The following is a 27,555-nucleotide window of genomic DNA, read 5'->3' on the forward strand; positions in this document are numbered from 1 at the left end:
ACTCCTAATATTCTGTGATTCTGTGATCAGTGTTCTTGATCACATGGCAGAATTGCAGTTTAGTGATCAATGAAGTTGCAGTATACTCAGTGTATACATGTTCAGTCCCCTTGCTGTGGGTAGTTGTTTGACAGCTGGTGTAATCTGCCTGCGTTATCACTAGCATGATAGTGATAGGCGTAGACCTTTGCAATTTGATCGTATCATGCTGATCAAACATTCCCATGTTTTGTCTGATCTGACGTGAACACGGACAACATGTTAATTGTGCAGGCTCCACCTCAGGAAAAAACGTTGCCCAGTTCTTGGACAAAGTGGTGTCAGCTGGGTATGAGAGGCGCTGTCATTCACTTTGTCTTGTGCTATGGCATGGAGAGCATCACGCTTCTTCAGATAGGTGGTTCATTAGAGCAGTGCAATAACAGTAATTATGATGTTTTGGTTTCTTGGAGCCTAGTTTAGGGCTTGGTTTTCTTACTGCAGTGGAGAAAAATGGTCACTCTTCTCTGCTGGGCTGTCTCTGACCTTAGGGTCCCCAGGCAGCTCTCTTTAGGTATGTGCATAAGAAGTGTTATGGTCTGTCGACATTAAAACTCCAGTACAGTTATTTAATGCAGGGATATTGCTAACTCACACTTCAATGTGTGACTTCCATTCACTGAGACTTTCATGTTGAATGCTCAATGTTTGGAAGATGAACACATTTAATTGTTCTGGAAAAAAAAATCTGTCTGCATGAGTGACTAATAGGAAAATAAAATAAAAAAACAAACCAACCACAACCCAAAGCCATAAAAGTTTGACTTTTTGGGATTTAAAAGGGAATTGAGAGTGAGTTTTGTTCATCTCCTCATGAGCTTTTCTGGCCGAAGGAGCAACAAACACAGACTCATAGTGTCTGAAAAGATATTTCAGAGGCAGTTACCACTTAGTATGATTCATTGCACAAGAAAGGAGTCATGTGTGCTTTTATTATAATTGAAATGTATGTGTGTACTAGTATGTGATCTCATTACAAACAAGTCATTCCTGAACCTTTCAAAGAGGAAAACAAACCTGTCTGCCTGTAAACCAGGTACAGGACTTACTGGAAGAGCTGTTTTTATACTAATGTTAACCTTTTGGCTTAATAGACTGCTTCTACACATTTGTGTCCTTCAGTAGTAATGTACTGTTTTATATTACTAGGATCGTTCAACTATTTCTGGATAAGGAACATCACATATGACTTACAATATACCTTAAAGACTGCCTAAAAGAAAATCTTTAAGTAAAATTAAATTGACTGCTACTACACAGTAGCAGGTCTCAAACATTTATTTGGATTCTTTGCAAAATTAGGCTGTAAACTTTGCAAAGATCAGGCTTTCATATGCGTTCAAGAAGTTTCTGCTTCCGAAAGATATAGACAAGTTGAGCAAGAACTTGTGTTATTTTGGTCTTTCCTACTCCAACGCAGAATAGAAGGGCAGAAGCATCAAAATCTTCATACGAGTTTTCAGAGACACGTCAAGCAGGATGGGTCTCATTCATCCTGTACCTGCCCGGCCTGGTTTGTTGCGCCTGGTGTCTTTGAGCGCTGAAGCAGATCGAGTGCTCCCCGCTGGAGGAGCCCCGTTACAGCACAGCTTTAATTACGTGACCGTCGCCGCGGCTCCAGCAGGGGGCAGCAGCACACGCACACACTGCTCCTGTGCCGCTGGTGAAAGCGCTGCTCCTCTCAAGCTGCATCTTTTCCAGCCACCGGCACATGCAGTTGCTGACCAAACACCGAGGAAGCGAGCTGAGGAAACGAGCAGTTGTTAAAGCAGAAAGAGCGTTTTATCAGTGTGTTCTGGCCAGGTGCCGCGTTAGTGCTCAGCGCTTGTGTCAATCCAGCAGGATCAGCACCTTCGTTACTGTGCTGTAACGGGGTTTGTGGAGAGCCTTTGACAGGGGTCAAACCCGAGCGGGAGCACAGTATAATCCATCTCTTGACTTCTGTGCTTTGCTTTTTGTAACTGCCCGAGGATAGCAGAGAGTCCTGGGAGGCCAACTGAGAGAGCTCAGTCAGTGGTCAGTGTTTCACAAAAGATCATCCATGTCCTCATGATATTATTTTTAACTGTGATTACAATAGTGTTGTACTAAATGTCTTATTTGGAAACATTAGAGCATTGCTGGTAAGTTCTGTAATAACTAAATGGGCTATGACTTCATATTGCAGGCATAATTTCTGACTATAATATGAGATCATTCTTTGTCATTGTGCACTACACAGTGACAGGCTTGACTTGAAACATTATTTTAGTTGTTCCTGCATGCAGTTCAGCCCTGTCTGTAAAATTATGGTAGGGATGCTTATACAAGTGTATGTGTTTCTCATTACAGAATTCTACAATTGCTGTTTTAATCATATTCTACAGAGAATGGAAATGTTATACTGGTCAGGAGAAAAAAAGAGAGGTTTCTAGCATGGTTTTGTTGCTGGTTTTTTTTTTAATAGCTTCAGGCTTTGGGATTCACACACCAACTGCAACGCCTCATACGTCTTTTCACTGTATGGTCATTACAGTATCTAAATTCACAATGCTAAGATTTTCCAGCACTAGCTCTTGTGCTCAGCACTTTTCTGCTATGCATAACTATGAAATGTGCATTTTATTAAGGAAATAATTAAGTAAATTATGACTGCTTCTAGAGATAAATGTTCCACTTGGCAAGAATTAAATTTTGATATAGAGCAGACTATTTACATTTTAGACTTAACCATGTCAGAGTAAATCTTGCTTTTCCTACTTGTACGGCTTGTACGTGGGGTGAGATTTGGCCAGCTGTGACATGTACAGATCATTTTTCTCTGTGACACCTTACTCTCTGTTAGCGAATCGTTGGTGATTTTTTGGGTGAGGTTGTTTCACGGATGTGTTCGGTGCAGGCGTTCCCCTGCTCACATGCAGCTCAGTGGGAGCTGTTCCTGCTGTGGTCAGGCTGGCAGGATCTCCATGGCTGGAGGCGCTGCCCTCCCATGGGTTCCCATGCTGTCGGAGAGGTCGGGACATGCAGCATTAGTTTAAAACCTGTTTAAGTCGTGTTTGAGTATCGGAGCTTGCTGAGGAGTGTTAGCAGCGCAGGAGTCCGCGTTAATGTCTCGCACAGCTTGGTGAAGTGCTCCTGGTACACTAACATGGACAGAGGTGAAGAAAACTACTACGGAAAACATGGTAATTTACTGCTTTCTTATGGCAATTCATAAGCACTTGATCTAAATCACTTTTATTTCAACTGGGTTGTTTCAACTGACTTTAATGGGCTTGGATCCAGCCCCAAATGGTTTTTTTAATGCCTTTGATTATTAGTAATATCCTAATTTTTTTCCAGCATGACATTTGCATTTTTATTTAAGTTGCAGATTGAAGGAAAATTTTATTTATATATATATATCATATAACAACTTTTTCTACAGCGAATTTGCAGTTTAAAATGAGGTTAGTTACATTTCAAGACATGTATGTACATCTATTAAGAACTGATTTGTTGTTGGTCAAAATCCCTTTGGTTCTGTCTCCTGAAGTATTTTAACACCTGTCACCTGCACCCTTTCAAAGTATCCATTCATTGTTAAAGAGAATATTGAGTAGCTTTGGAGCACAAATCCCTCCAGAGGTGGGATTGAGCAAAATCGTAACGTTCAGGAGGGAGAACGTGGGGTCTGAATAGAAGATTCGGTGCACATGTTTTTCCCCAAAAGCACATAGACTGCAAGAAACAGTTATTAGGAATGGACTGAGGTCAAGTAGAAAAAGTTGTTATATGTTGCACAGATCACAGCCAGTATTTGTGGTGTATTTCATGTGCCCTTGCTTTTCCAGTAATATATAATAGCATTAAAAAAGTACAGAAAAGGAATATGAGCAAAAGTATGGAGTGGCTTTTGTACAAGAAATGATTGAACAGACTCGGACTCCTGAAGATAGACAAGTAAAAGGAATATAATAGCCTGTGAAATCATTAGCAGCATGCCATGCTGCCATGCAGGTGAGAGCTGACTGACGGCAAGGTTAAAACAGACAGAAGGAGGTGGCACTTCAGTGTTTCATTACCTGTAGTACTCCGTGGTGTAGGGCAGTGCAGATTGCTGAAGTGTATGCAAGTTAAACAGAGATTTATTACATGAATGAGAAAGAAATTAAACACACAGTCACTGCCTTTGGTTCATAAAAGTGCACTTGCAGATCTCTGCAATCTCAATTTTAGGAAATACCACTATGTTTGCCTTGGCTTTGCACTTCTCCTCAGGCATTCGCTCGCTGTGACCCCCTTAGACCCAGGGTGTGGGCTCTGGTGTCTGGGGGCCATTTCGATGTGATAACCTCGGGTCCTACAGGGTGATGGGGCTCACTGCAGGGGGCTCACCCCCAGGACCTGTCAGTGGGGTCATGTCACAGACTGAACTGATCTGGAGATCATCAATTTGTGGGAATACTGTTTTGTAGGAATTGCTGTACAAAAAGGTTCTTCAAAGCCCAGGGTTTGGCCCAGCGTTAGGCACTGTGCATGGTACACAAAGCCTTTCCGGACTGTGCTGCGTTCCCAAGTACCCACGTAACAGCGTAACTCACATCTCCACTCCCCATCACCGCTGTCCCACGTCTGTTTTGGCTTTCCCAATCTCTTCTGTGTTAAAATGTATTTGTTTTAGGAGCTTGGTAAGGTGGACCTGAACACCTCAGATGAAGGGCAAATAGAATTTTATTGACTGCTGTGTTTATTGTACTGGTCCATGTGTATTTTGATAAGGTTTTTCTGATATAAACCAAGAACAAAGTCTGGCATTTAGTTAATAAGTAAATCCTGCTTTTGAGAGGTTGCCTGACTCTCCTCTAATTGAAGAAAATAGTTATTTTTTCTGTGAATGGGGAAAAGCTTAGGCTGGTGGCACCCTTTAATATCAGGTATATTCAGGAGATCCTTAAGAAGGCAGTGAGAAAGCAGTCTGAAACTGTGATTTGTACTGTAGCGTTGACATTTGAATGAAGTAATTTTTCATTGCACAAAGTTTGTTTTACTAAATCTCCATAATTACTGAACCACAAAAAAACTCCCATAAAGCTGAATAGCTGGCTTCAAAAGGAAAAATCCGAACCCTGGTCTGCTGGATGAAGGACTGCTTCTTTCTTTTCATACAACAGCTTGAAACTTGAAAGTTTAAATTCTGCCAGAAGTTTTTGTTGCTCTTTCCCAAGTGAAATCATGCCATAATTCATCTTACTCAAGGCCATATTTGAAGCACAGATCAGTGTGTTAGTATTTGGCAGTTTCTTAATATCATTTGCTTGTGTGTCAAGTGAATCAGCTGGAGTGGTGCTATACAGGACAGCCATGTGAAAACCCTATTGCGTTTGCCTCCTCTCATCCGTCACCTCTGGCCACATGTTACCGGGAGGGGCCTGCCTTCGCCTTCTGGTCACTGAGGTTCACATAAAACAGCGGCCCCATTCAGGGGTGTGTGCGTAACCAACCTAAAACCTACGCTGCCTCCTGCTCTGCCACGCATCATCATCCCATGAGCCCCGCACAGAATGAGCCGAGGTCTGTGTCTGCAGTCCTGTGCCCAGAGCAGGGGTGGTGAGGCCCTGCAGAGCCTTCGGTCACGCAGTACAGACACATCTCCACCATTCTGAGCTCAGCGTAGTCAGTCCTGTGCCAGAGCAGGGGGCAGTGGTGACCACCCTGAGGGCCTTGGGGACACGCAGGTCCAGGCATGGCTCCAGCTGTTAAAGAAAAGTCAGGAGGGCTCAGCCTGTCACGCCTGGGGTGTGACTGCAAGACATCATCTGCGTCTCTCAAAGACCAGCAGCTTTCTGCTGCGAACACTGTGCATCGGTGTAGTGTACGTTAAAGGTAATTTATCCTATGGTAAATGTGAGGCCCTCAAAGTTTTTAAGCTAAATAAAAAAAGCTTTCATCTCGTCTACAAAAACTAGGTAGCTGTATTGGTGAATTACGTGCTATCATTGCATGAAGTGATTTTAACAGAACTGAGTAAATAGGAATATATGGAAGATGTTCTTCAAAGACTGCTGTTAGCATCCGCCTCCCTATAGATTTTATTTTAAATAAGGACATGTTTTTATACTGTTCTATTTTCAATGCAGGTGAACCAAGGAAATTTGACCCAAAGTTCAGAGGACCTATTCATAACAGGTAAATATCTTAACTAATTCTGTGTAATTCTTCTGGTTTTGCAGAGAACGGGGGATAAAAAATTTTGCTAATGAAACTTGTGAATTTGATTCTGCAATTCTTTTAAATCCAGAAGACAAATCCTTAACTACCTCGGGGATGTGTGGTTACTGGGGAATATTTGACTGCTCTGGAGTTCTCCCAGTCTGCACTCCAGTGCCATGTGCTCTTACTCCATTCCCACGTGCTCTCACTCCTCAGTCCCTTCTGTCCTGCCCCGTGTGGGTACAAGCAGGACCACGTGGTGCAGTGATGCTCGAGGTGCCGTGGCCGTGCGGTGCAGTGTCTCGTCTCCATGCAGCACAGGAGGGGAGCCCTGGCACCCTCTGTTCTTCAGGCTGCAGCTGGTTTTCCTGCTCCCTTGATCTCCTCACCCAGGGACATATTTATCTCTCTGGAGTGTGCCCTGGAGTGCACTGTGACATCTGTGTGTGGGTTCCCAGCAGGGTAAACCCCTGGCAGAAAGGGATGCTTGGCAGCGGTGGCAATGCAGTGCTCAGTGATGGGGCTGGCTGCTGAGGTCTCTCAGCCCCTCAGTGCTGACCTGAGTGGTCGGTTTTTAGATTTGTGAAGAGTGTCTCTGAAGTGGGTGAGGCTGCCTGTGGCATTGTGGAATACAGGCTTGAATCCTAAAATTTTGCAATTTAGTGGTATTTTTGAGCAGCCTATTACTGTGCCTTTCCCTCACATGCAGGAGGAGTGGTGAAACTCTGGTGATGGTGTGCCAGGATGTGATGTGAGTGGACGTTAGTCCTTGTTCTGTGTTTCTGGTTTGGGACATACAGTGCCTACAGATGTTGCTCATTTGCAGATAGTGAAATCTGAGTTTTCCAGAACTAAGCAATGCTTCCGTAAGCATGGTGCCTGTAACTGAGACACATCAACTTAGTAAATTCATGCAGGTCAGCAGAGGTCAGTCGCACTCATTAGGAAATGCAGAATTAAAGTTGATGGAAAACAGCCTGTGGTGAAAACTTTTAGAAATAAAATTTTCTGCGCAGTTTTTGCCTCCACAGTAGAAGAGACAGTTCATGGGGGATTTTGAAAGGAACTTTCTCTGCAGACATTGGGTTTGTGGTTGCTGCGCATGTTCATTCGGCTGTGCAGAACGATGCTGTCGGCATCCCCGTGCTGACAGAAATACCCATTTGAATGGCAGAGCTTGCTTCTCCGTTGAGCCCCAGGAAGAAGGAGGCTCCAGAACTGCTCATGGCATGGAATAACATCACCCTGACACAGCGTGGGTTGGGGGAGTCTCAAAATGCAAGGGAAGAGGAGCTTGGACATCAGTGGTCACCTTAAAGTGTCAGCAGAGCTGGAAGTGGAGACCCAAACCCCAGGCGGTGACACCCTGGTCCTCATTCTGCGCCGTGCTTGCGCTGGGCTCAAGGCCGTCTGTAGGTGCTGATGTGCTGGTTGCTAATGGGGGTCGTAGCTTCTTGCTTGTGCAGCGTCTTGAGCAGAATTGCACTTGTGACAGATGAAGCATGAAGCTGCCAGACAGCGAGAGGCTGCAGCCAGTCGTCAGCCGTGGGTGCGTGAACTGCCAGTGAGTAAATGGCTTTTACGCGCTGACACCCGGTGCGGACAGGTTTCTCTTTGCATTAGTTTACTTGCTGGGCTGCCTCTGCACGTGCACAGAGCGGTGTCTGAGGACGCAGCCTCGTGTAGTGTGGCCAGAGGAGCCATGGAGCCAGTGCGTTCCTGAGGTGGTGGAAAGCATCGGGGTCTGTGAATGTGCTATGAGATTGGCAGTGGTGGTGAAATGGGTGTTGAGCCTGCACGGTGCTCTCAGCCAAAGGAAAGTCTTTTACTGCTCACCTGGCAGTGATGGATCTGGTGGGTTTATCAGCAGTTCATCTCTATGGAAACTCCTGTGTTCACTTACATAGACTCACTGTGATTTGGTTCAGGTTATTAAACTTGAATTATCTAAGAAGTACCAAAAACCATCTAGATTTCCAATACTGGCTATCAGCAAAAGCATTTTTAATGCTTTTTGTTATCCATACCATAATAAATGTAAAGTGCTTTTCTCATTAATCTTCGAAGGTTTGCACATAATTAGTATATAAAGGTATGATAGCACTATCTGTAAAAAGAGTATACACCCTGTATGATAAGCAGTGTTGTCAGTTCCTGTTCTCATAATCACACTTCCCTTAATCCATCTTCCCTAGGGTTCAGTTTAGCAGCTCAGTCTCCTGCGTGATTTTGCTCTGCCTCATTAGCCTGAAGCAAACAGAAAAAGCAGATTTGCCATAACAGATCACCTTCTTAGTTTGAAAAAAACCATGTCAAATCTGTTTTCAGCCAAGGCATGGCTGGATAATTTCTGACTGGGCTTCAGTAATAAACACGGGCTCCCAATATCTCCTGTTTAGGAAGAGTCAGTTCGCGTTGCTCAAGTTCCTGCAACTTTGGATACTCCCAGAAGCTTCACAGTATAACCTTATATCTTTACTGTGTTATTTTAATTTATTCGTTTAAGGTGTTCTACATTTTTTCCTCTCCTGTGGAGCCCTGTGTTTATGAGATAACATTGTGATCTCACTGGAAGTGAGCTACTTGAGCTAACAGTGATGTTAAGTGGAGCCAGGGTTTCACCCATAGTGTCTGGTAAAATAAGCATTCATTTTGTATGAACAACAGTTGGTCTGTATGAACTGTTTCAAAGTTTTCTGAAGCCACCCAAAAGAGGATTTATGCAGTTTTATATTTTTTAAATATTTATATAGCAGTAATACTTGGCAACAGTGAGTTTTACAAGGTACTGGACAGAAATTTGTGTATTACAAAGAACAGAAAATCCTGTGTTCTCGTGAGGTGCTGATGGGCACTTGTTCATGGTGGCTCTAGGAAGATTTAGCACAAGTGAAGTAACCTTTAATTGCATTTAGGTATCTTAAAATGAGACCTGTGAGAATTGGACTGGAAGAGGTTTTTGAGACTATAGGAGCTGTAATTAAAGTATTTATGGTGCCGTATTTCTCTTGAGACGTCTTGAATTAAATATTGTACCTCTTAAAAACAGCTCTGATGGGGTGAGCCAAGCTGGAGGCTGGGAAGGGAGCAGGGCTGCTGTAACCCCGTCAACTGCGGGCAGTTGTCCTTTCTCAGGCTGCTGTCATGCTGACCTCGAGTCCGGGATGACCTTGGCCTCACCAGGAATTTCTGTCAGTGAGATGTTAAAACTACGTCTCTCTAGAGAACCACGCCGGGCTTTTTGTTCCTTTCCCACATCTGGAAACACTTTTCAGGTTCTCTGACTGTTTACCAGATCTGCCATCTTTATTTCCTTTATGCTAAGGAATAATGACTCCATTAAGGGGAAATGCATGCTGGGAAGGGCTGTGTGTCTGCTGGGGTCTGGATTTGGGGATTCCTCGCACTGGTGAGGCTCAGCTGGCTCCACACCGCTCCTGGTGTGGACTGGCAAGCAGGGGTGGACATGGCTCGTTTTGGGAAGGTGTCCTTTGCTGTAACTGAAACATGCGTGAGCTTTCCTGGGGTGATGGATTCTGGCTCGCTTATCTGTTGGAAACACAGATGGGGTTTGGATCTCAGACAGCAGAGATTTGTTACCACGGCCCTGGGGACAGCCTGGAGCAGCATCCACGGCCCTGGGGACAGCTTGAAGCAGCACCCATGGCCCTGGGGACAGCACCCACAGCCCTGAGGACAGCCTGGAGCAGCACCCATGGCTCTTGGGCATGGCCTGGAGCAGCATCCACGGCTCTGGGGAGGGCCTGGAGCAGCACCCACAGCACTGGGGACAGGAGCCCTGCCCAGAGGGGACAGGCCCAGCTTGCACACCCTGAGGTTACAGAGCCCTGCTTCACACAGCTGGGTCACATCCGCAGGACAAACAGCAATGGAGATCCTTCAGGTATGGAGGCCCTGTGCAGCACACCCGTTCATGAGGAATTAACCCCATTAATTACACGTGCTGACTTGCAAGGGGCCTGTGAGATGGGGACTGTGCTGTGTCCGTGCATGGTCAGAAGCAAGAGCAGGTGAAGGAGGGAGCTGCTCTGCCCACCACAGCCCTTGCAGCCGATGATCTCCTCGTGCTGATGTGGGAGCGTCATACTTGGTGTTGTTGCACCCTTCAGCTGCTCTGGACAAGGCCAGACACTGGAGAGAAATGAGACCGTCCACATCTCCATTCCTCCGTCTGCATCACCTTCATATGCAGACCCTTAAGTAGTAGATGGTAATTTAACTGAATACTCACAGTTTACTCACCAGCTCAGTTCTCAGACTGGAGAGTGCTGGTCTTTGGTTGTCTGTTCAAGAAGGTACGTCTCTCCACAGTACTTTGGGGGTTTTTTTGTCCTCTCCACAGAGCATATTTTAGTTGCATTAAATGAGGTCAAGCAGCTGAGTTACAATTTTTGCGCAGAGATGGGAGGTAGTTGCGTATAGGCTTTTTTCATTTCACGCTGTTATTTTTCCATTCATAAGCTATTTATAATGCGGGTAAGTTGTGCTGAATCTTTCTTTCATCACATTGTTTGCAATATTTGGTACCAGCTTTACAGACATGCTGAGGCAGGTGTCCTGTAGTTTCTTATACCATAAGCGATCTCATGGATTCAGTGCTGTAAGGTATTACTTGTTTTAAGAATATTTAAAGCTGTTCCTTAATATGTTTTTATTGCTGACTGTGGTGCAAAAGGCATAGACATTTATTTGCTGGTCTTGCTGTGAAAGCAGGGCTTTACACCTCAGATGTGGTTTTGTGAGTGCAATGCAAACGTCTTACAGTGATGTTAAAACACCCCGTGACACTCGGTGCTTTCAGAGGGTCTTGTTGACGCCTGCTTTCTAACGAGTGTTTCTTTCTGTCCCCAGGCACTGTACAGACGTCGTTTGCTGTGTGATCTTCATAGTCGTCATTCTGGGGTACATCGCATTAGGAGTTGTGGGTGAGTGAGTGCAGGTGGAGCAGTGCATCCTCACACCCAGTGTTGTGAACATCAGCATTTTAACTGAGACGTCCGTTTTGCTTGTATCTGTGTGAAGCTTTCCAAACAATAAGCAGTGCTTTGCCAAGAAGCGAATGATGAATTAACGTTCAGTGCCTATTGTAGTTAGGGAGAAGTTCAGAACCACTTGTTTACTGATGAAAAACTCAACATTAAGTGTGTTCAAGTAAAAATTACATGGTTTGATAATTTTGCTATCATAAATATCACTTTCACATATCACTTTCATTTGTCATTAATCTGTCAGCGAAAGTTAGAGATAAACACTTTGGTTTTAAGAGGCTTTTTGTTCTGTAAAATATTACTGAAAGAACCTACATGAGCAGTAGAAGAAGAAGTAAGAGAAATTACTCCATTTATTGCAGGATCCAGAGTGGTTTGCACATCCGGATACTCGCAAATAATAGCCATTTTATTTTGTTTGTGTGAAGGAATTACATGAATGCCCATGTGTGGAAGGACAGACGATGCTGTAGGAGTGACCTTTCTGTGTATCTGTGTGTCAGTTTGCTGTACAAGATTGCTTTGGCCCTGCCTTACACAAAGAAAAGCCCCTCGTTTTCTTCCCGATTCTGCAGTCTGTTTTCTGGTCCGTGCAGAGGCAAAGCTGTGCAGCCTTGTCCGTGGGGACGCTCCAGTGTGCCTGGATGTGTCCTGGCAGCCCGAGCTGCCACTGTGGTCGCTACGGCCTCCAGAGCCCCTTCCAGCGCAGCCACGCAGTGAAGCACTGCTGTCCGAGGCCTGGAAAGGTGCTGCTGTCACCTGGGGACTGCCGAGACCACCGAGGGTACCCTGTGCTCCCACTGACGGTACCACGAGACCACCCGGGAACACCCTGTGCCCCCATTGACAGCACCACGGCACGGCAGCCTCCAAGCCGCAGAGTGAAGCTGTCTGCTCTCACCGCCCCTGTAGCAGCCAAGGCTGTTCCCTCTCCAGCACTGGGATTTCTCTGTATATTTTTTCTTTCCTTAATTCTCCTGCACTTACTGCCCCATCATGAACCTCTGTGTCTCCAGGAACATGGAGAGGTGGGGACGCAAAGGGTGAGAGGGGTGTGGAGGACATTTGCCAGGAGGAAGCAAATGCCCGGGTCATGGATGGCTGATGGTGCTTGCAGTTGAAGGGAGTTACGTCTTTTCCAAAGTCTCTACTTTTTTCTTGTCTAATCTCATCAAGTCTCTGTTTCCCAAAAATGAATGGTAACTTGAGATCTATGAATGTAAGACGAGAGCAGAGCAAAAAGTGAATTCAGAAGCTGTTCAAGCTGTGGGCTATTTTATGCCGTACTTGCAGAGATGGCAGCAGCTGTAAGAGTCTGGGGTTGGATCTGGAGAGAGTCCTTGATGGTACCGCATGGTGCGGTTGTACAGGCAGCTTCAGGCTGACCTGAGATGCGGTCCTCTGATGGTGATTTCACAAGGCCAGGGTCTGTGATTAAACATCAGTGGCACCTGTGGAGACAAGCCCAGGGCTTCTTCGCTTTGTGGCCACTACTGGATGCTGTGTATGCGAAATTGTGTGTTTACTCTCATCTCAGTTCTGACTTCTTGGATCCTGTGGGCCCTGTCCTTTGCTATGGGATGAAGCATCTTCTCGCCCTCAGCCCTTGAATTGTTCCAACTTTGCTTAGTTCCAAATTGACACCAATGTTCACTTGTGAAAGTATTTGGAGCAGAAATAGTTACAGGAGGTTGGAGAGGGACTTACCAGAATATACGTGCAATGTATATCTCTGCTTAGTGAGCCTGCCCTGGAGGTCAGTTACTGGTCCCAAAAGGAGCAGTAGCTGCTGGATGTGCAGAGCTGTTGCAGACTACGGGAGGTGTCCGTGCTGGGGGTGCACAGCGTCTGAGGGATGTCCCTCTGTGTTGGTCCTGCTGTCCTCCTCTTCCTCCTTGATGGGCCAGTTCTTCACTGCTGCTCTGCTCTCTTCTGCTGCTGCTTGAATGCAAAGCCAGCTCTAAGACACCAGGCTCAGACCAGAGGAGGGCTTGCTGCTGAGCACAACCCTCCCTTGCAGACTGTATGGGTCAGAACTGGAACCTGCTCCTGGACCAGATACTGAATTTTTGGTTGGTGATTTTTCTCTACCCTTCTTACAGAGAAGATTTAAGTCTAGAAACATTTAATTCAGCTCCACATCTAGATCCACGTGGTCCTTGGCTTTCACCTTTTCTTGTGCTGTGCTTCAGCTATTTCTTTTAGTCTGATTTACTTCTAAGTGAAAGATGAGATCAGCTTTGGTACAGTTCCAGAGGCCAGCCCTGTACAAAATGCATGAGAGTCAAAGAGGTTTGCATTAAGAGAAGATGAATGATAAATCAATCCTTAATCTTGAATTGTGTCTCGTGGCTTGTTGTAGAAAAAAAAATAAGAGTAGTTTTGTGCAGTTTCTTGAATATATGTGAATACCGCTCTGGATCCCTGTACCTTACAGATGAACTAATAGTGCTCATTTAACATTCTGTGTAGTTTTCCTTCCTATCAAACTGACTTAATTCTTCATGTTTATTTCAGAGATGCTGGGCTTATCCAGGTGATACTTTACAAATGTTTTAGCCACTTAATATCATATTATTTTAATTCAGAAAAGTGTATGTAAAAGGCAGAAAATAAGTTATCTTGGAAAAGAGCCTCCCTTTCCAAAGGACAGATTAATCCAGAGTAGTAACTCTTGCTGTATTTGCACCAAGAGATGCTTATACAATGCCAGTGCCATCAGCATGGATTTACAGATTCTGTGCCATGTGTTGTGTCAATACATCAATAAATTGCTTGTGTTAAAAAGCCGTAAGAACAATTTGGCATGTCAGTTTCTCCGTACATTAAAACATCAAAAATAAACCTGTAAGGGAAGCAAAATAATGATATGAAAGACTGCCCTTTCAAAAATGCACAGCAGAGGAGATGGGACAGATGTAAACAGAACTGGAGAGCAAAAACCCAAACAGCGTCATGTTCAGTGTCTATGTCCGCTCTCCCAAGTTTGCCTGAGGAGTGAAGAGTGACTCCAGGTTTAATGTGCCACTTAGGAAAGGGCTATAGTGGGCAGCAGCAGCTACTTCCTGATTATCTGTATGAAGCAAGTTTAAGTCTTGCTACATAATCCTTGTCGGCACTTTGAATCTGGCCTATAGAAGTGTTACAGATCCCTGTAGGTGGTTGCGAGTCACTGAGTGCATCTGTCCTGAACACTGCAGTAGATGTGCAGGGTGCTGCTCCCAGAGCCGGTGTTGGCTCTGTCTCTGCTGCTCCCAGAGCCCGTGCAGGTTTCTGGGTAGGTCTATGCTGCTCCCAGAGCTGGTGTCGGCTCTGTCTCTGCTGCTCTGCAATCCCATGTCGGCTCTGTCTCTGCTGCTCCTGTCATCGTGCTCAGTGCTGTTCTCACCAGGGTGACCTTGAGGACAATTACAGCTTCACAAATGACTAAATACAGTGTCACAAAGTGGAGGGAAAACTTGGTAATTGCAGAGCAGCAAGTTCAAGTGGTCTGCAGAGATCACATCCCAAAGTGTGTGCTAAGTGGGGTCTGACAGCTGGCTATGAAGCAGAAGAGGGAAGCTGGGACTGAACCCCCATAACACCTCTGACCTCTGCCGCACCACACAGGGGTGAGAATGTGTTTGGGACATCAGTGGCCTTTTGTAACCGTTCCCCAGGGCGTCAGCTCAGGGTTCCGATAGGAATTATATTCTGGCATGAGATCTTTCAGATGATGCTTAAAAATAAATGAATTTTCCGTGATTTAGGGTGAAATCAGCAGTCAGAACAGCTCAAAGGTGAGTCACTGGCCAGTCATGAAGGAACCTTTGTCAGGTCTGCACACTACAGCTTGGAAATAACAGTATCAATAGCGTTAGCTGGTGTGTATCTGATCCTCAGAGGAAATAATGGTGCAGGTGAAAAGGGCTTGGAGAATAAATCCTGCTTCCAAGTGGACAAAAGCAGTGTAAAAGTTCACCGTAAACCTCTCTGCCCACTTGGCGCTATGGCTCACGCTTAGGTTGTCATGCGTGTGGTGCCAGGTACAGTCCTGACAGTTGAAAAGTGGGGCAGTTGCCGAGGGAGAGGTCAGGAAATGTTTTCATTTACAAAGTGGGAGTTGGTTTCCATTCCTGGTGCCAATGGAGACCATTGGGTTCAGTCACACCCTGAGTATTGCTGTCACACCCAGGTAATCCCATTAATTTCAGTGCCATTGTGGTTGTCTGAGAACACACAAATTTGTCCATATGACTAGCGCCTCTTCTTTCCCCTTTTAAATAGCCACTGTTCTTTAAGTCCATTACATCATATTTTGAATACATCCCAGATAAATGTGCCCTGAAGGCAAAAAGCGACCTGGCCTGCTATCTTACTGATTCATCCCTGTCTTATTTTGGTTTAGTTTGTTTTATATTTTAGTTTTTCATTAGGAAATCCACAAATCAGTACTCTTCAGTGGTGATTGACAAAGATTAAAGTGTTTGTTAGAAGTGGTGCATTTCCAGGCAGGCCAGTTTCAGCTGTGAACTGTGTGCACTGGACTAAAATGTTCAAAGATACCTGTGTGTTTTGCAGCGTGGGTGCATGGCGACCCCAGGAAGGTGATTTATCCGACCGACAGCTACGGGCAGTTCTGCGGTCAGAAGGATACCCCCAACGAGTGAGTACCAAATCCCCGCACACACCGTTACTGCTGACGTGGTATGAATGGGGTCTGCTGGGGCTTCTTGTGGGAAGCTGAAGAGACAGCGTGACTCAGGCTGTAGTTATTCCAAATAAAGTTCAGAAATAGATTAGTTGCTCAGCGTACATCTAGACCCAAGTTATTACTACAGTGCAGTTGTTTTCACCAGAGAATAGTCTTGGTAAAGTATCAACATGAAGATTGCATCACTGATTGCATATGAAGTGACTTGCTGGCACAGCTCCTACCTGCCAAAGGTTGGACAGTCAACCTGTTAATCTGTCAACTCGTTAACCTGTTAACTTGTCAACCTGGTAACCTATTAACCTGCCTCGAGGTCCCAACTTCCAGGGGCTGCCAAGTGTGCGGATCCTGGGGTACAGATGGAGGTTCATCAGCGTCATTAGCAGATGCTGTTACCCGTCTTGCTGGCCAGCTGCTTTTAGTTTCCAACCAGAAAAAGCTTTTGATTGATTTTGGCGCCACCTCCTGATCAACAAGAAAATAGGCAGCTTTTGCTGTGTAGCGTTTACTGGTGGTAATTTTGTGAGCAACGCGTACCTGGTATGTTCAGTCTAAGAGAAGGGGTGGTTTTGCAGGGGTGTTTTTCAGACCTTGCTTCTTAGGGGCAGGACTGCAGCTGCCTGTAACGGTGTCTGCGGTTGTTTCAGCTTTGAAAACCTTGCTGTGGAAAAAACTTCTCAAAATTTGCATTCTTTAGAACAAATACTTCTGGTTTCAGAGATACCTTGCACAGAACATTCAGGGTCTGCTTAGGATTTTTTTTTTGTTTTGTGTTTGCAATGTGACCACTCTTAATAATAGAATTTAAATATCAATGTATGCTATAAATTTTTGAATGTATAAGCACTCATATTTATGACATTAATTATCTTATATCCACTTCTGTAGGAACAAGACCATTTTGTTTTACTTTAACATTCTGAAATGTGCCAGCCCCGTAGTGTTAATAAACCTACAGTGCCCTACAACACAGGTGAGTGAAATACAGAGATAAAATACTTTTCCTGCTTAACAATAAGACATACATTTGTTTGGATTTAAAAGTTACTGCTCAGATCCTTCAGAGTATAATATGATTGTTGCATACGGTGTCTGTAGCCTGTGATGGTCAGAAAAAAGAAAGAGAAATGCACAAGATTGTGTATTTTGGGTAAGAGCCCACAAACCCAAACAAGAACTGGCATGGGAAGAGCTTCAGCCCTTGAGTAGGAGTGGATGTTCAGACTGCTCCCGCATTTCACTGGGTCCGTGACACGTTTCACCCATGTCGTGGGTGGCAGACAGAGGCTGTAGTGAAGTGCAGAGGTGTTGGTCACTGGTTGTCCCAGCAAGGACAGACGTCCTTGTTCCTTGGTGTGGGGTGGTCCATGGGAGTGTGGTGCTCACCTGGAGACACCTCCTGCAGCATCTGCCCTCTTCTGAGGATCAGTACAGGATCTTTTCCCCAAATTCCTCTAGGTGAATGCTACATGGTGATTGTCCTTGAGGGGAAATCCAGCTTCATGCACAGTGTGTCTCTGGCACGCAGATAGCAGAGCTCTGCAGAGGGTATTTGGACAGCAAAGCTTTGGAAACAGCAAGCAGCCTTCTCGAAAAGGCTGAAACTGCTCCAATGGCCCCAGCATTTAGGAACAGAGGCCAGAGCAGCTGTGACCACGTGTGGTCACAGTCACCACCAGAGCCACCAGCGTCCGTGTACTGGAGCAGCTGCTTCTCCATCACCTACATCTGCACTGTAACTTCTGAGCAGATGTGTTCATCAAACCCCAGTCCTCCCCTCATTTCTTGAATAAATCCAGTTTGCAATGGCGGTGCCATGAGTGGTGTGGGTTTAATTCCTGGCGTGTGCACCCATCTTGCTTTGTAACTCGGTGAGGTTCATCATCAGTAGTAAAAAGCCACCTTTGAGTTATTTCCACCTAACTTGAATGATATCTGTAGAGATGTAGTTAACTGAAGAGGCTGTGTAGAAGAGTAGAACAATTTTAGCTGCATTAGACTGTTTTTAATAAAATTCTCCTTATAAATGTAATAGAAAGAAATCACGTGTATCCTGTGAAAGTATCTACTGCACTACCTTGCTCATATACAGGACTACTGATGGAAGTAGAGGAGGACCCGACAGGTCTTTTTCTGGTGTTAAAAAATGAACATTTTTTGTCAACAGTCAGAAAGCTCTGCACGCCTCCAGGATGGGGAGGACCTGAGAGGATACTAAGTGACTTGATACTCCAAATTTGAGAAAGTTTATCTATCAAGGGATTTTAGAAGTGTTAATCTAGGGGATCAGAGGGAAACCATATGTCCCTTTCTAAATCCCACAGTAGACATTACTGAAGGCAGTTCCGTGAAACAGTGCACTTCTATAGGTGCCCTTTTTCTTCCTTCGTAATTGCACTGAGTGTCCTTACCCTTCTCTGACCCCAGTGTATCTTCACTCATTTTTTTCTTTTCTTGCAGCTTTGTGTCTCAAAGTGCCCAGACAGATTTGCAACCTACATTGATGTTCAGGCTTCCTACAGATACAAACCAGAGCAGTGGAATTACTTCAGGCAGTTCTGCAAACCAGGCTTTAACAACCCTCGCAAGGTCTGTGTGTATCAGTAGATGATGGAATACATTTTTTCTTCAAGCAAAGTGTAATATGTGTTATTTTACTGAGCTGGATCGAAGTTTTGAATTATTCTGACTTCACCATCTAGGGAGTTGTCCCACATATATGGTTTAACAGTGATTTTATCAAGGGGGAAGGTCTTGTATGCACACCAAACCCTCTACTCTTTAAATGATTACTGTTTGCTTCAGAGGATATCTGCAGCTACCCATGTAGTTGCAGTATCCTTTGGTACGTAGGTGCTCCACAGGAGCACAGTGGAGTATCTCAGGCCAGCTCCTAAGGCTCCTGAGTCACCTATAGCTACTTAGTAATTTAACTAGGAAAATTAATCTATCCTTCATGTAGCTAATTTTGCACTCAAATATTCTGCGTTATTTCTCACACCTTCAAAACCCCTTGCAATTCAGCTGTATTAATTGTGTTAAATTCTTACTCTCCAGTAAGAGAAAAGGTGAAGCGGAGCAAGGAGCAGGTGCACGCTGGCTTCTGGCTTAGGTGCTGATCCAGAGTGAACAGTGCTCTTCTCTTTGGTCACCAGCAAAGGAAAGAGGAGTCCTTTTCCAAATCACAGTGACAGTTTGGATTCTTACTCACGTCATGAACGTGTCTTGCAGCTCCACCGGTCATGTTCGGGGAGGAGGCTGCCGACCCAGTTTGGGGCATTTTCTCAGACTGGGTGAGAAACAAAAACCACGTAGGTACTCTGCCATATATTCAACAGTCCTGTTTTTCCCCTTTTTAGTCTGTTGCTCAAGTCCTACGTGATGAAGATTGTCCTTCGATGATCATCCCAAGCAGGCCTTGTGAGTAGCTCTACTTCTTACACATCTTGACAGTTCATAAGTGTTCGCCTTAAAACGCAGCCCCAGTCTGAAAAGCGGTTTGTGGCAAGGTGCTGGGAGCTGTCTGTTACCTGGCGGTGATGGCCATTCAGTTCTAAGCAGTTTGAAAGTATAAGGATTTATTATTGCTCTTTGTAAGTGCCATCTGTGAACATTCAACACGTGATGGGGTTTTCTTGCTCTTGGGTCATCACTGGTCACAAAAGCTTCACAGCTCAGTTTGTGCCAGAGCTGGTCTCAGCTGCAGAAGTGTGATAGCAAGAGTACCTGTCGCTGACCCAGGAGATCATGCAGATTGCTGGGGCTTTTCCATGCTTTAAAGTAGGCACCGTGTAAACCAGGGACAGGTTATCAAATAAAGAAAATATGGATTAAATTTTTAAAAAATTAAGAATTTGTATGAAAACTGATGCATTGGCCAAAAAGACAGAAAATAATTTGCAAAGAAGCTGTTATCTTCTTTTAGACTACAAGGGGCAAAGATTACAGAGGGAGGAAAAGAGACATGTTAATTATTTCCTCAGAACAATTGGTGGGACAGATATTCTAGACTGAATATTGAACCCTGGCATCAGTTTTTCTTGGAACCTGGTAAGAAAAGCACAGATTTGATATACAAAGTTAAATACAGCTGTGTGGAGGGCTGACCTGCTCTTCCCTTTGAATGAAAACCAGGACTGTTTGCAGCAAAGAGCAGGGCAGCACAAATGAGTGTGTGAGCATCTCTCCTTTCCTCTCTTCCACAATCCCCTCCTCCTGCTACCCCACCGTTTCTGTCTCTTTTCCATGGCTTCCTCGCCAAGAGCCCCGTGGTGGTGCTGTTACCACAGCTCACCCAGCCCATGGTCACAGACACTCACAGTGATCTCCTGCTGTGGGTGCTGACACCATTCCTGACCGGTCCTGCTGGGTCTGTCCCTGCGGGCTGGTTTAGTTATTACCAAAAAATGAGATATTTGGGATTTGCAGTTTTTGTAAGCTACTCAGGTACTGGCAGAGAGTAAGTTCTGCATTTATTACAGATTCTTAAACTGCTACAGATACTGCTGTCATTACTTGGTAGCCCCTAGGACCTCCAGTTGAAAGCTATGATCCCACCATGCCTGAGCTTAGACAAAAAGCCCTAGAGCATAAAAGTGATAATCTTGCATATAACGACTCCTCCAAGATTTGTCAGAGTCAACTTATCGTTAGGTAATCAGCTGAAAAACAACAGACTGTGAATCTGGAAGAGTTTAAATATGTTACAAAAGACAAGTGGTACAAGTGGAGTGAAATATAACATGCGTGCTTTGTTTTGGTGTTTTGACTAGTTCTGAAGAGATGCTTCCCAGACTTCTCCACGAAGAATGGGGTGCTCACGGTGGCAAATCAGACCACGTTCAGAGATGGAAGAGGGAAAATGAGAAACGTCACTGATCTCAGGGAAGCTGCTAAGTGAGTTTTACCCTTCCTAAGTGCTCGTCTGCTGGATTGTGAGATTGTGAAATAATTCAAATAGTCAACCTGTTGTAGCAAATGGCTGAGGGTGCACAAGAAGGAGTTGGTGGTGAAGGATGTCACTGTGCCTGGCCCTTGCAGGGTCCCAGTGAGGAAAACCAGCACTGGGGGTCACAGGAACGGGCACAGAGCCACAAGTTTTTGTCTGATGGCCTCAGAGTGACGGTCAGTTTTTAAATCATTTTAGTTTTTCCTGGTCAAAGTCAATATTAAAGAAAGCTGAAGGAGATTAAAGATGAGCTCCTTATGGTGTTCCCTCCTGTGGCGGCCTTGCCACTGCCATGGGCTGTCCTTATGCCCGGATCCTAAATTTCTTCTTAGGAAAGCATAATGTGGGCAGGCCCTTTGCAGGACACGAGGGCAGGTCCATAAATCAGCGTCTTCTGGTTTCTGCTTCTCTGCCATTGACAGTGCTGGACTCACAGCTGTTTGGTACATTGCAGGTCGTAACAGTACATGCTTTTCTTGTGACCTGACAAGATTATGTCTGGTGATAGGACTCATAAAACTTTTTGTAATAAAGCTTTTTTGGGAGCTGTGTAGACACAGTTTTCTTCCTTTGGCATAACTGTGATTGATGTTGACTTGGTTACAGAATTGGAGCTGGAGGATAGTGATGTACTCTTATCACTAGCAAAGATATTGCAGATTCTTTGTTGTTTAAATAGATTCTGCTTTTCTATCCAAAGCAACATTTTCTTTGCTTTGTCTTTTCTCAGTGGCATCAATAATGTCCTGGATGCAAGATCAGTTGGAATGAAAATTTTTGAAGACTATGCCATTTCTTGGTATTGGATTTTAATGTAAGATTTTCATGGATGTTTTTAATTTTTTCAAACTTACTTAGAAAATAGATGACGTATGCATTTGTTACCAATCCCACTTTTAAACTCAAGGAACAATGGAAATTTCCTTTCATCACATAATAATACTGTTGTTATGGTTCTGTACATGAGGTAAGGATAGCGCAGCGTGCATTCATACATTCATACATATATACATTCATACATACATACAGTGTCTGTGGATCTGGAGTAGCTGACAGAAATCCAGGAGGTGCTCTCTTCTGTAGCAGGACTCATCTGTGTGGTAATTGCAAAATTGAAAAATCTTAATTAAGAGACTTTCAAACTAATTGCAGTTGCTAGGTGTTATTAGTATATATAAAACCCACATAATTTCTAAATTTATACTAGCAGTATATAGTTAAATCCATTATAATCCATAAATCAAACATAAATCCATAAATCCAATGCAGCAGGCAAAGCGACATCAAGAGCAAAAAGCATTGAGCAGTATTAGCTTTATCTTGCAATTAATACTCACCAGTTAGTAAAACTGCAGCACTGAAACGAAAGAAGTGGCTGTTTTGCTGAAGCAGGTATGTAAGTGTATGTGCGTTCTTAGCCCATTAATGCTGGTTTTGATGGGTGTTGATCAGTTTAAACAGCAGTGGAAGTCTTTGCCAGTGAGAGCCCATAATGTGCACATATTAAACGTACATTATTCAAGCCTGAATGCAAATCTGCAACAACAGATAGAGAAGGTTTAGATAATAAACTTAATGTGGAGGATCAGTCAGTTCATAAGCATAAGTTGTCAGCATTTAGAGGTGTTCAGTTGCCGGTGGAGGACAAGCGCTGAGCACTCTCACGGTCCTGCTGCTCTCAATGGTGCAAGAAGCTCAGCAAGCTCTGCTCTCAAGATCTCTCGCTAAAGTAAGGATTGTGGTGCAGATCCTTTCAAAGGAGATATCACTGCACAGGTGAGATGGAGAGAGAACTGGCTACTTTGTGAACAGAAATTCTAAATGCTGATGCCACTTTCCACTATCAAATATGTTATTTTTTTAATGACTTTTGTTACTTTTCCCCGATGACAGCTTACATCAAATGATTTCTGGACAAACATCTTTAAGTGCCAGGGTTTGGGTGATGACAAGGAAGGCTGAATCACAAATTAAATATGGAATTGCTCTAATCCTTAGCATTCCCAACAAGATTTGCTGCTTACAGCCCCAGTTTAAGGGGCTCTGTTGAGGACAGGTGTTACCACGTGCTCAGTTTTGGTGTTACTGGGACTCATACATATCTAAAGGCAGCTTTCGATAACAATAATTTACTGCTTTCAAGAATAGAGTAAGTTTTAATGGAGGACACAAACCAGCAGCCTCCCCACACACAGGTATTCCTTCAGTTTAACTTTCTGTACTGTAGACCATGGCCTGAAAAAGGCAGTGAGTTTGGTGTAAATGACCAAAAAGGCCTTGTCTGGTCCCATTCAGACAACCTGAGGAGCTGGTGTATACCGTATTTCTGGCTTTGCCCTGTTAGCTGTTTGTTTCTATTAGGAGACAGTAACCATGAGGAGGTGTTTCACAAGGAAGATTTTGAAATACATTTTTACAAATCGTTCCCTTAAGTGGGATGCAGCAACCCCAGTGTGCAGTCACAGCCGTGCAGAAAGCGCCGGTTCTCATCCTGCTGTCCCTTTCCTGTCTTTGCAGTGGGCTGTTCATCGCCATGGTGGTGAGCCTGCTTTTCCTTGTCCTGCTGCGGTTCACAGCCGGGGTCCTCTTCTGGATCTTCATCTTTGGTGTGATTGGGATCATCGGTTATGGTAGGTGCCGTCTGCTGCCCTCTGAGGTGTCTTCCTTAGTGCTTAAGTTTGGGCAAGGAAAATCAGTCATTACATCAATTAGATGTTACGTCTGAGAGAATTAATGCCTGATTTTAGATGCAGTTCAGTGAGAAGAGCTTAAATGGCAGCAAAATTTAGTAAGAACCCAGCTGTGCTGGGGCTTAGCACCAGATGTAGTAACCTGAATTATCTACCCACAGTATGCTTAGTCTGTATTCACTTGTACTGATATTTCTTTTCTCTATGTACAATGATATAATTGGCTGGTGTCACAGAAATACATTGTTGGTTTTTGATATATGAAATGCTGAGGACACAACACTTGGCTTGTGAATATTTTTTTTTAAAACCTTGACTTGGCACTCTTCAGAAATGCTAATTTTGTGTGTTTGTTTTTGAAAGGCATCTGGCACTGTTACTGGGAGTACCATCACCTGAAGGGGACTCCTGGGTCTGACCTAACCGTTTATGATATTGGGTTCCAGACGGACTTCAGGGTGTACCTGCAGCTGAGGCAAACATGGTTAGCGTTTAGTAAGTGCCCTTTAAACTTGGTACCTGTTAGCAGGTGTTCAGAGCATCAACCTCTGTCTTGCTGTGGTTTCTGCCTGGTTAAATGTCCTCCTCCACGTATGTTGCTCAGAGAAGTAAGCAGAATTCTCCTTTGTGTGGTGCAAAAATCTGCTTTTTTTGCAAGGACAGTGGTGTATTTGTGAGGGGAGATGATGCAGTCGCACAAGTGATGAGAGTGGAAATGCTTGTGTTGCCAGCATTGCACTGTGTTCAGACTTCGTAATGGGGAGTCGAAGGCAGTAACTGAGTTAGTCTTGACGAAGTTGCATAAGGAGGGGCATTTTTTCTCCCAATCTGTTTATTTTCCCTATTTGAGGGCCCCAGAAATGAAATTAATAACTCTACACATCTCTGTAGAACTGGTTACATTCAGGCCACTGAATTTTCTTGGAGACTGATCTGAGCCTGAACCATTGCAGATTTCATCACCTTTAGTTTCAGAAGTACTTCGTTGTCTTCTCATGCAAGGGCAGTGTCTGCAAACCGAAATCCTTCTGGGGCAAGACAGGTTGGAGCACGCATGTCCTTACCCGGGGAAGGAGGAGAGGACAAATACCTGTCCATGACACTGCACACAGACATGGGCTGGTGCTGAGTGGGACATAACCCAAAACAGCCTCTCCCTGCTGGTAGCTAAGTTAATAGAGCAGTAGTTTACAGCTTAAATCTCCTTTCTCGGCTTTGTGTCTTCATTTAATGTTATGTTGGGTCATTGAGCTCATGGGGCATCCTCTGCACATTGCTGGGGCAGAGCTCAGTGTGCTGTCCCTAGGGAACAGGAGCACTTTATTCTGTTTCCCTTGCACAAGCTCAAAGTTCTGTAGTTTATCTAGAGGTCAGTGTCACGTTCAGATGAGTAAATCGAAGTACTCTAGGATTAAATTCCGAAGTCACCCAGCAAAGCAGTTAAGTGTCCTTGATGAAAGCATGGGTCCTCCTAGGCCTAGTCTAGAACTCTCCATGCGCTGACATTGCTTTTGCTTTTCACGATGTTTGGGATGAGCTGCATTAACTTAACAGAGCTCAACTGGCCAACTTTAAAGAAACCTGATGATGGATTCCTTCGTGGAGTATCAAAAATGAGTGCTGAAACGTGTGTAACAGACACTTTGCTCTGCACAGAGTCTGTGGCTCCAGCATCACAGTTTTCCCTCTCCACCTGCAGTTCTGGTGGAGTGGCATCACAGTTTAACGTCATCTGGATCTGGATCCAAAGGCCGTGTGCAGGCTCTGGGACCTCAAGCCAGTTCCCATGTCCCTTTGCCAACCTCCAGACAGGCCAAAGCTTGGGGATGTCATCCCTTCTGCCTTCCTCTGCCTCCACAAAACCCCTTGGTTTTGGCTGGAGGAGATGGGTCCTGGTGTGCACCCCCACAGCTTCTAGGCTGGCCTGAACGCTCCCAAAGTGCCCAGAATTGGTGGATGTGTCTGAGGGCCAGAGATGTGCTGCAGCCATAGGGGCTCGGTCTTCTCCAGGTGGAGTCCAGGGGATTTTGTGCTCCCTGCTGCAGAAGCAGGTTTTGAAGTGACACAAGCAGAAATCAGACTGAAGCAGGGCCTTTAATCCAGACCTGGGTTATGATCCAAACATAGCAGAGAGGAGATGGTGGGGACGTGGTGAGCTCAGCTCTCGAGCTCAGGGCAGGCTTGCACAACGCCAACAACACAACAGGAGAGTGCAAATAATCTGTCCAAAACTCCCCCATCTTAGCCTCTCCTTTTTCTTTTAACTCAAGTGAGGTGAAAGCAGCCCATGCCAGGTTAATATTCAAACCAACTTATTCCTTTAAATACATCTAAGTGTTATAATAATATGTGTCAGAAAAGTACAATCTTCATGAAAATGTTGACTTTTTATGTCCTTTTTATTTAATTTTATCTAAATACTACAAATGAGCAGCATTAGAGTATAAACATGCAAAATGCTTGTTTATGAAAAGTAGAATTTGTTATGAGTGAGCTGTTAAGGGTCTCTAAGGCCGAATACTACAATGACATTTAAGTAAATTATTGTCTTTGTCTGCAGATGCTAATGTCAGGGTCCTATACACTCTGACTGACTGTACAGAATAGAATTTCTCTACACTGGTACTTACAAAGCTATGAAATGGGATTGAAGATTGGCAGGTGCAGTGAGAGGAAGGGAGAGCTGCTCTAGCAGGGGATATTATGGAGTTCACGAACAATAGTATAGAATACAAGGGGGGAAAAAATTTACAGGGGCAGCATATTGGTTCTGTTCTTGATAAATCTAACTTTTTTTGGTTGTTTGTTTACAGTGATAATACTTTGTGTTGTTGAGGTCATAATTATACTGATGCTGATCTTCCTAAGGAATCGGATCCGGATTGCTATTGCACTGTTGAAGGAAGGTAGTAGGTACGTTGGTCTGATTTTAATATATTTTGGATTTTACTAAATGATCTATAGGGTACACTCTTCTTGAGCTTCATCTTGCACTACCAAAGGCAGAAAGCTGGAGGCTAGGGTACGGCACTGGGTTTGCTGAGGTAGTGCAGGGAGTGCCAGGTCTCTGTTAGCAGGGCTGTGGTGCAGGAGCTTTCCCTGTTGCAGTGAGACCTTTGTCACTGCTCAGCTCCCTAAGTCCATGGGCTGCTGGTGGTACTGCACATGCACCGTGCAGGAGGGTTATCACCAGAAATGTGCAGTATCATGCTGTCCACAGCAGCTGGACCTGCCGCTGCCCTCGGGCTGCCAGGGGCTGTCTCTAGTGATGTACCAGTGGGACGGGACTGGCAGTGGTGGCTGTTGGCTGCGCCTCTTATTTAGGAAACCTGGGTTCTTCTGGCCCAGCCAAACTGCTGTGTGGACATGCCTGAATCTGCAGAGAGAAGAGGAGACTTCATCACCAGACACTGTATTATGGTGCAGTCCACGATACTTTTCAGCTCTGAGTAAAGAGGAAAGTAGAGCAGGATACAGGAGTTGAAGGCCTAGGAGACCTTTTCAGTTTCTGTTTTCTGGAAGCTGCATGGACTTTGTTCACAGTGGTTCCTGTTTTACACAGTGCCAACTCTTAGTTCTTTTTTAAAAAATGAGAATATAACAAAGTAGAAATGCACTTAAAACATCAAGTCCTTGGATTTCATTGCAAGTAGGCTGAGGTCCCGCAGGTCTTGAAGAGAGCTCTATTGTCAGAGCACACAGAGTCAACTCTGAGTTATCTGTGTGCACTTGCTTGTATTTTTCTAGCCTCTCCGTTGACATTGTGTTTCTCAGAAATCAGGATCTGGGATTTTTGTAATGTGATTAAGGAATAATGCATTCATCCAGGTACCTGTTTCCTGTCTTATGCTACTGTGCAATTAGAGCATAGCAATTACTTTGGGCAGCACTAAATTATACTCCTTAATTCCTCTTCATTAAAATCCAAGTACACTGTTAACACTCTGCAACACTTTGTTCACAGCCTTCACAGGTAGAAGGATATCAGGGAGTTTGTAAGCTTCC

General features: G+C 44.5%; 1 protein-coding gene across 1 annotated transcript in view; it reads left to right on the top strand.

Moving 5' to 3' along the window:
- Positions 1 to 3,166: 3,166 nt before the first annotated feature.
- LOC104537951 (choline transporter-like protein 5) overlaps positions 3,167 to 27,555 on the top strand; it is a 35,415-nt gene continuing 11,026 nt past the window's right edge. The window contains exons 1-12 of the mRNA XM_010180982.1: positions 3,167 to 3,203; positions 6,138 to 6,186; positions 11,083 to 11,156; positions 15,780 to 15,864; positions 16,801 to 16,885; positions 18,373 to 18,501; positions 19,272 to 19,332; positions 20,685 to 20,808; positions 21,591 to 21,674; positions 23,378 to 23,490; positions 23,914 to 24,045; positions 26,364 to 26,463. Coding sequence (XP_010179284.1) covers positions 3,167 to 3,203; positions 6,138 to 6,186; positions 11,083 to 11,156; positions 15,780 to 15,864; positions 16,801 to 16,885; positions 18,373 to 18,501; positions 19,272 to 19,332; positions 20,685 to 20,808; positions 21,591 to 21,674; positions 23,378 to 23,490; positions 23,914 to 24,045; positions 26,364 to 26,463 — 1,073 coding nt within the window. The remainder of the gene's footprint in view (positions 3,204 to 6,137; positions 6,187 to 11,082; positions 11,157 to 15,779; positions 15,865 to 16,800; positions 16,886 to 18,372; positions 18,502 to 19,271; positions 19,333 to 20,684; positions 20,809 to 21,590; positions 21,675 to 23,377; positions 23,491 to 23,913; positions 24,046 to 26,363; positions 26,464 to 27,555) is intronic.

This window comes from Mesitornis unicolor, unplaced genomic scaffold, assembly GCF_000695765.1.
Source record: "Mesitornis unicolor isolate BGI_N332 unplaced genomic scaffold, ASM69576v1 scaffold20143, whole genome shotgun sequence".
NCBI classification, from domain to species: Eukaryota; Metazoa; Chordata; class Aves; order Mesitornithiformes; family Mesitornithidae; genus Mesitornis; species Mesitornis unicolor.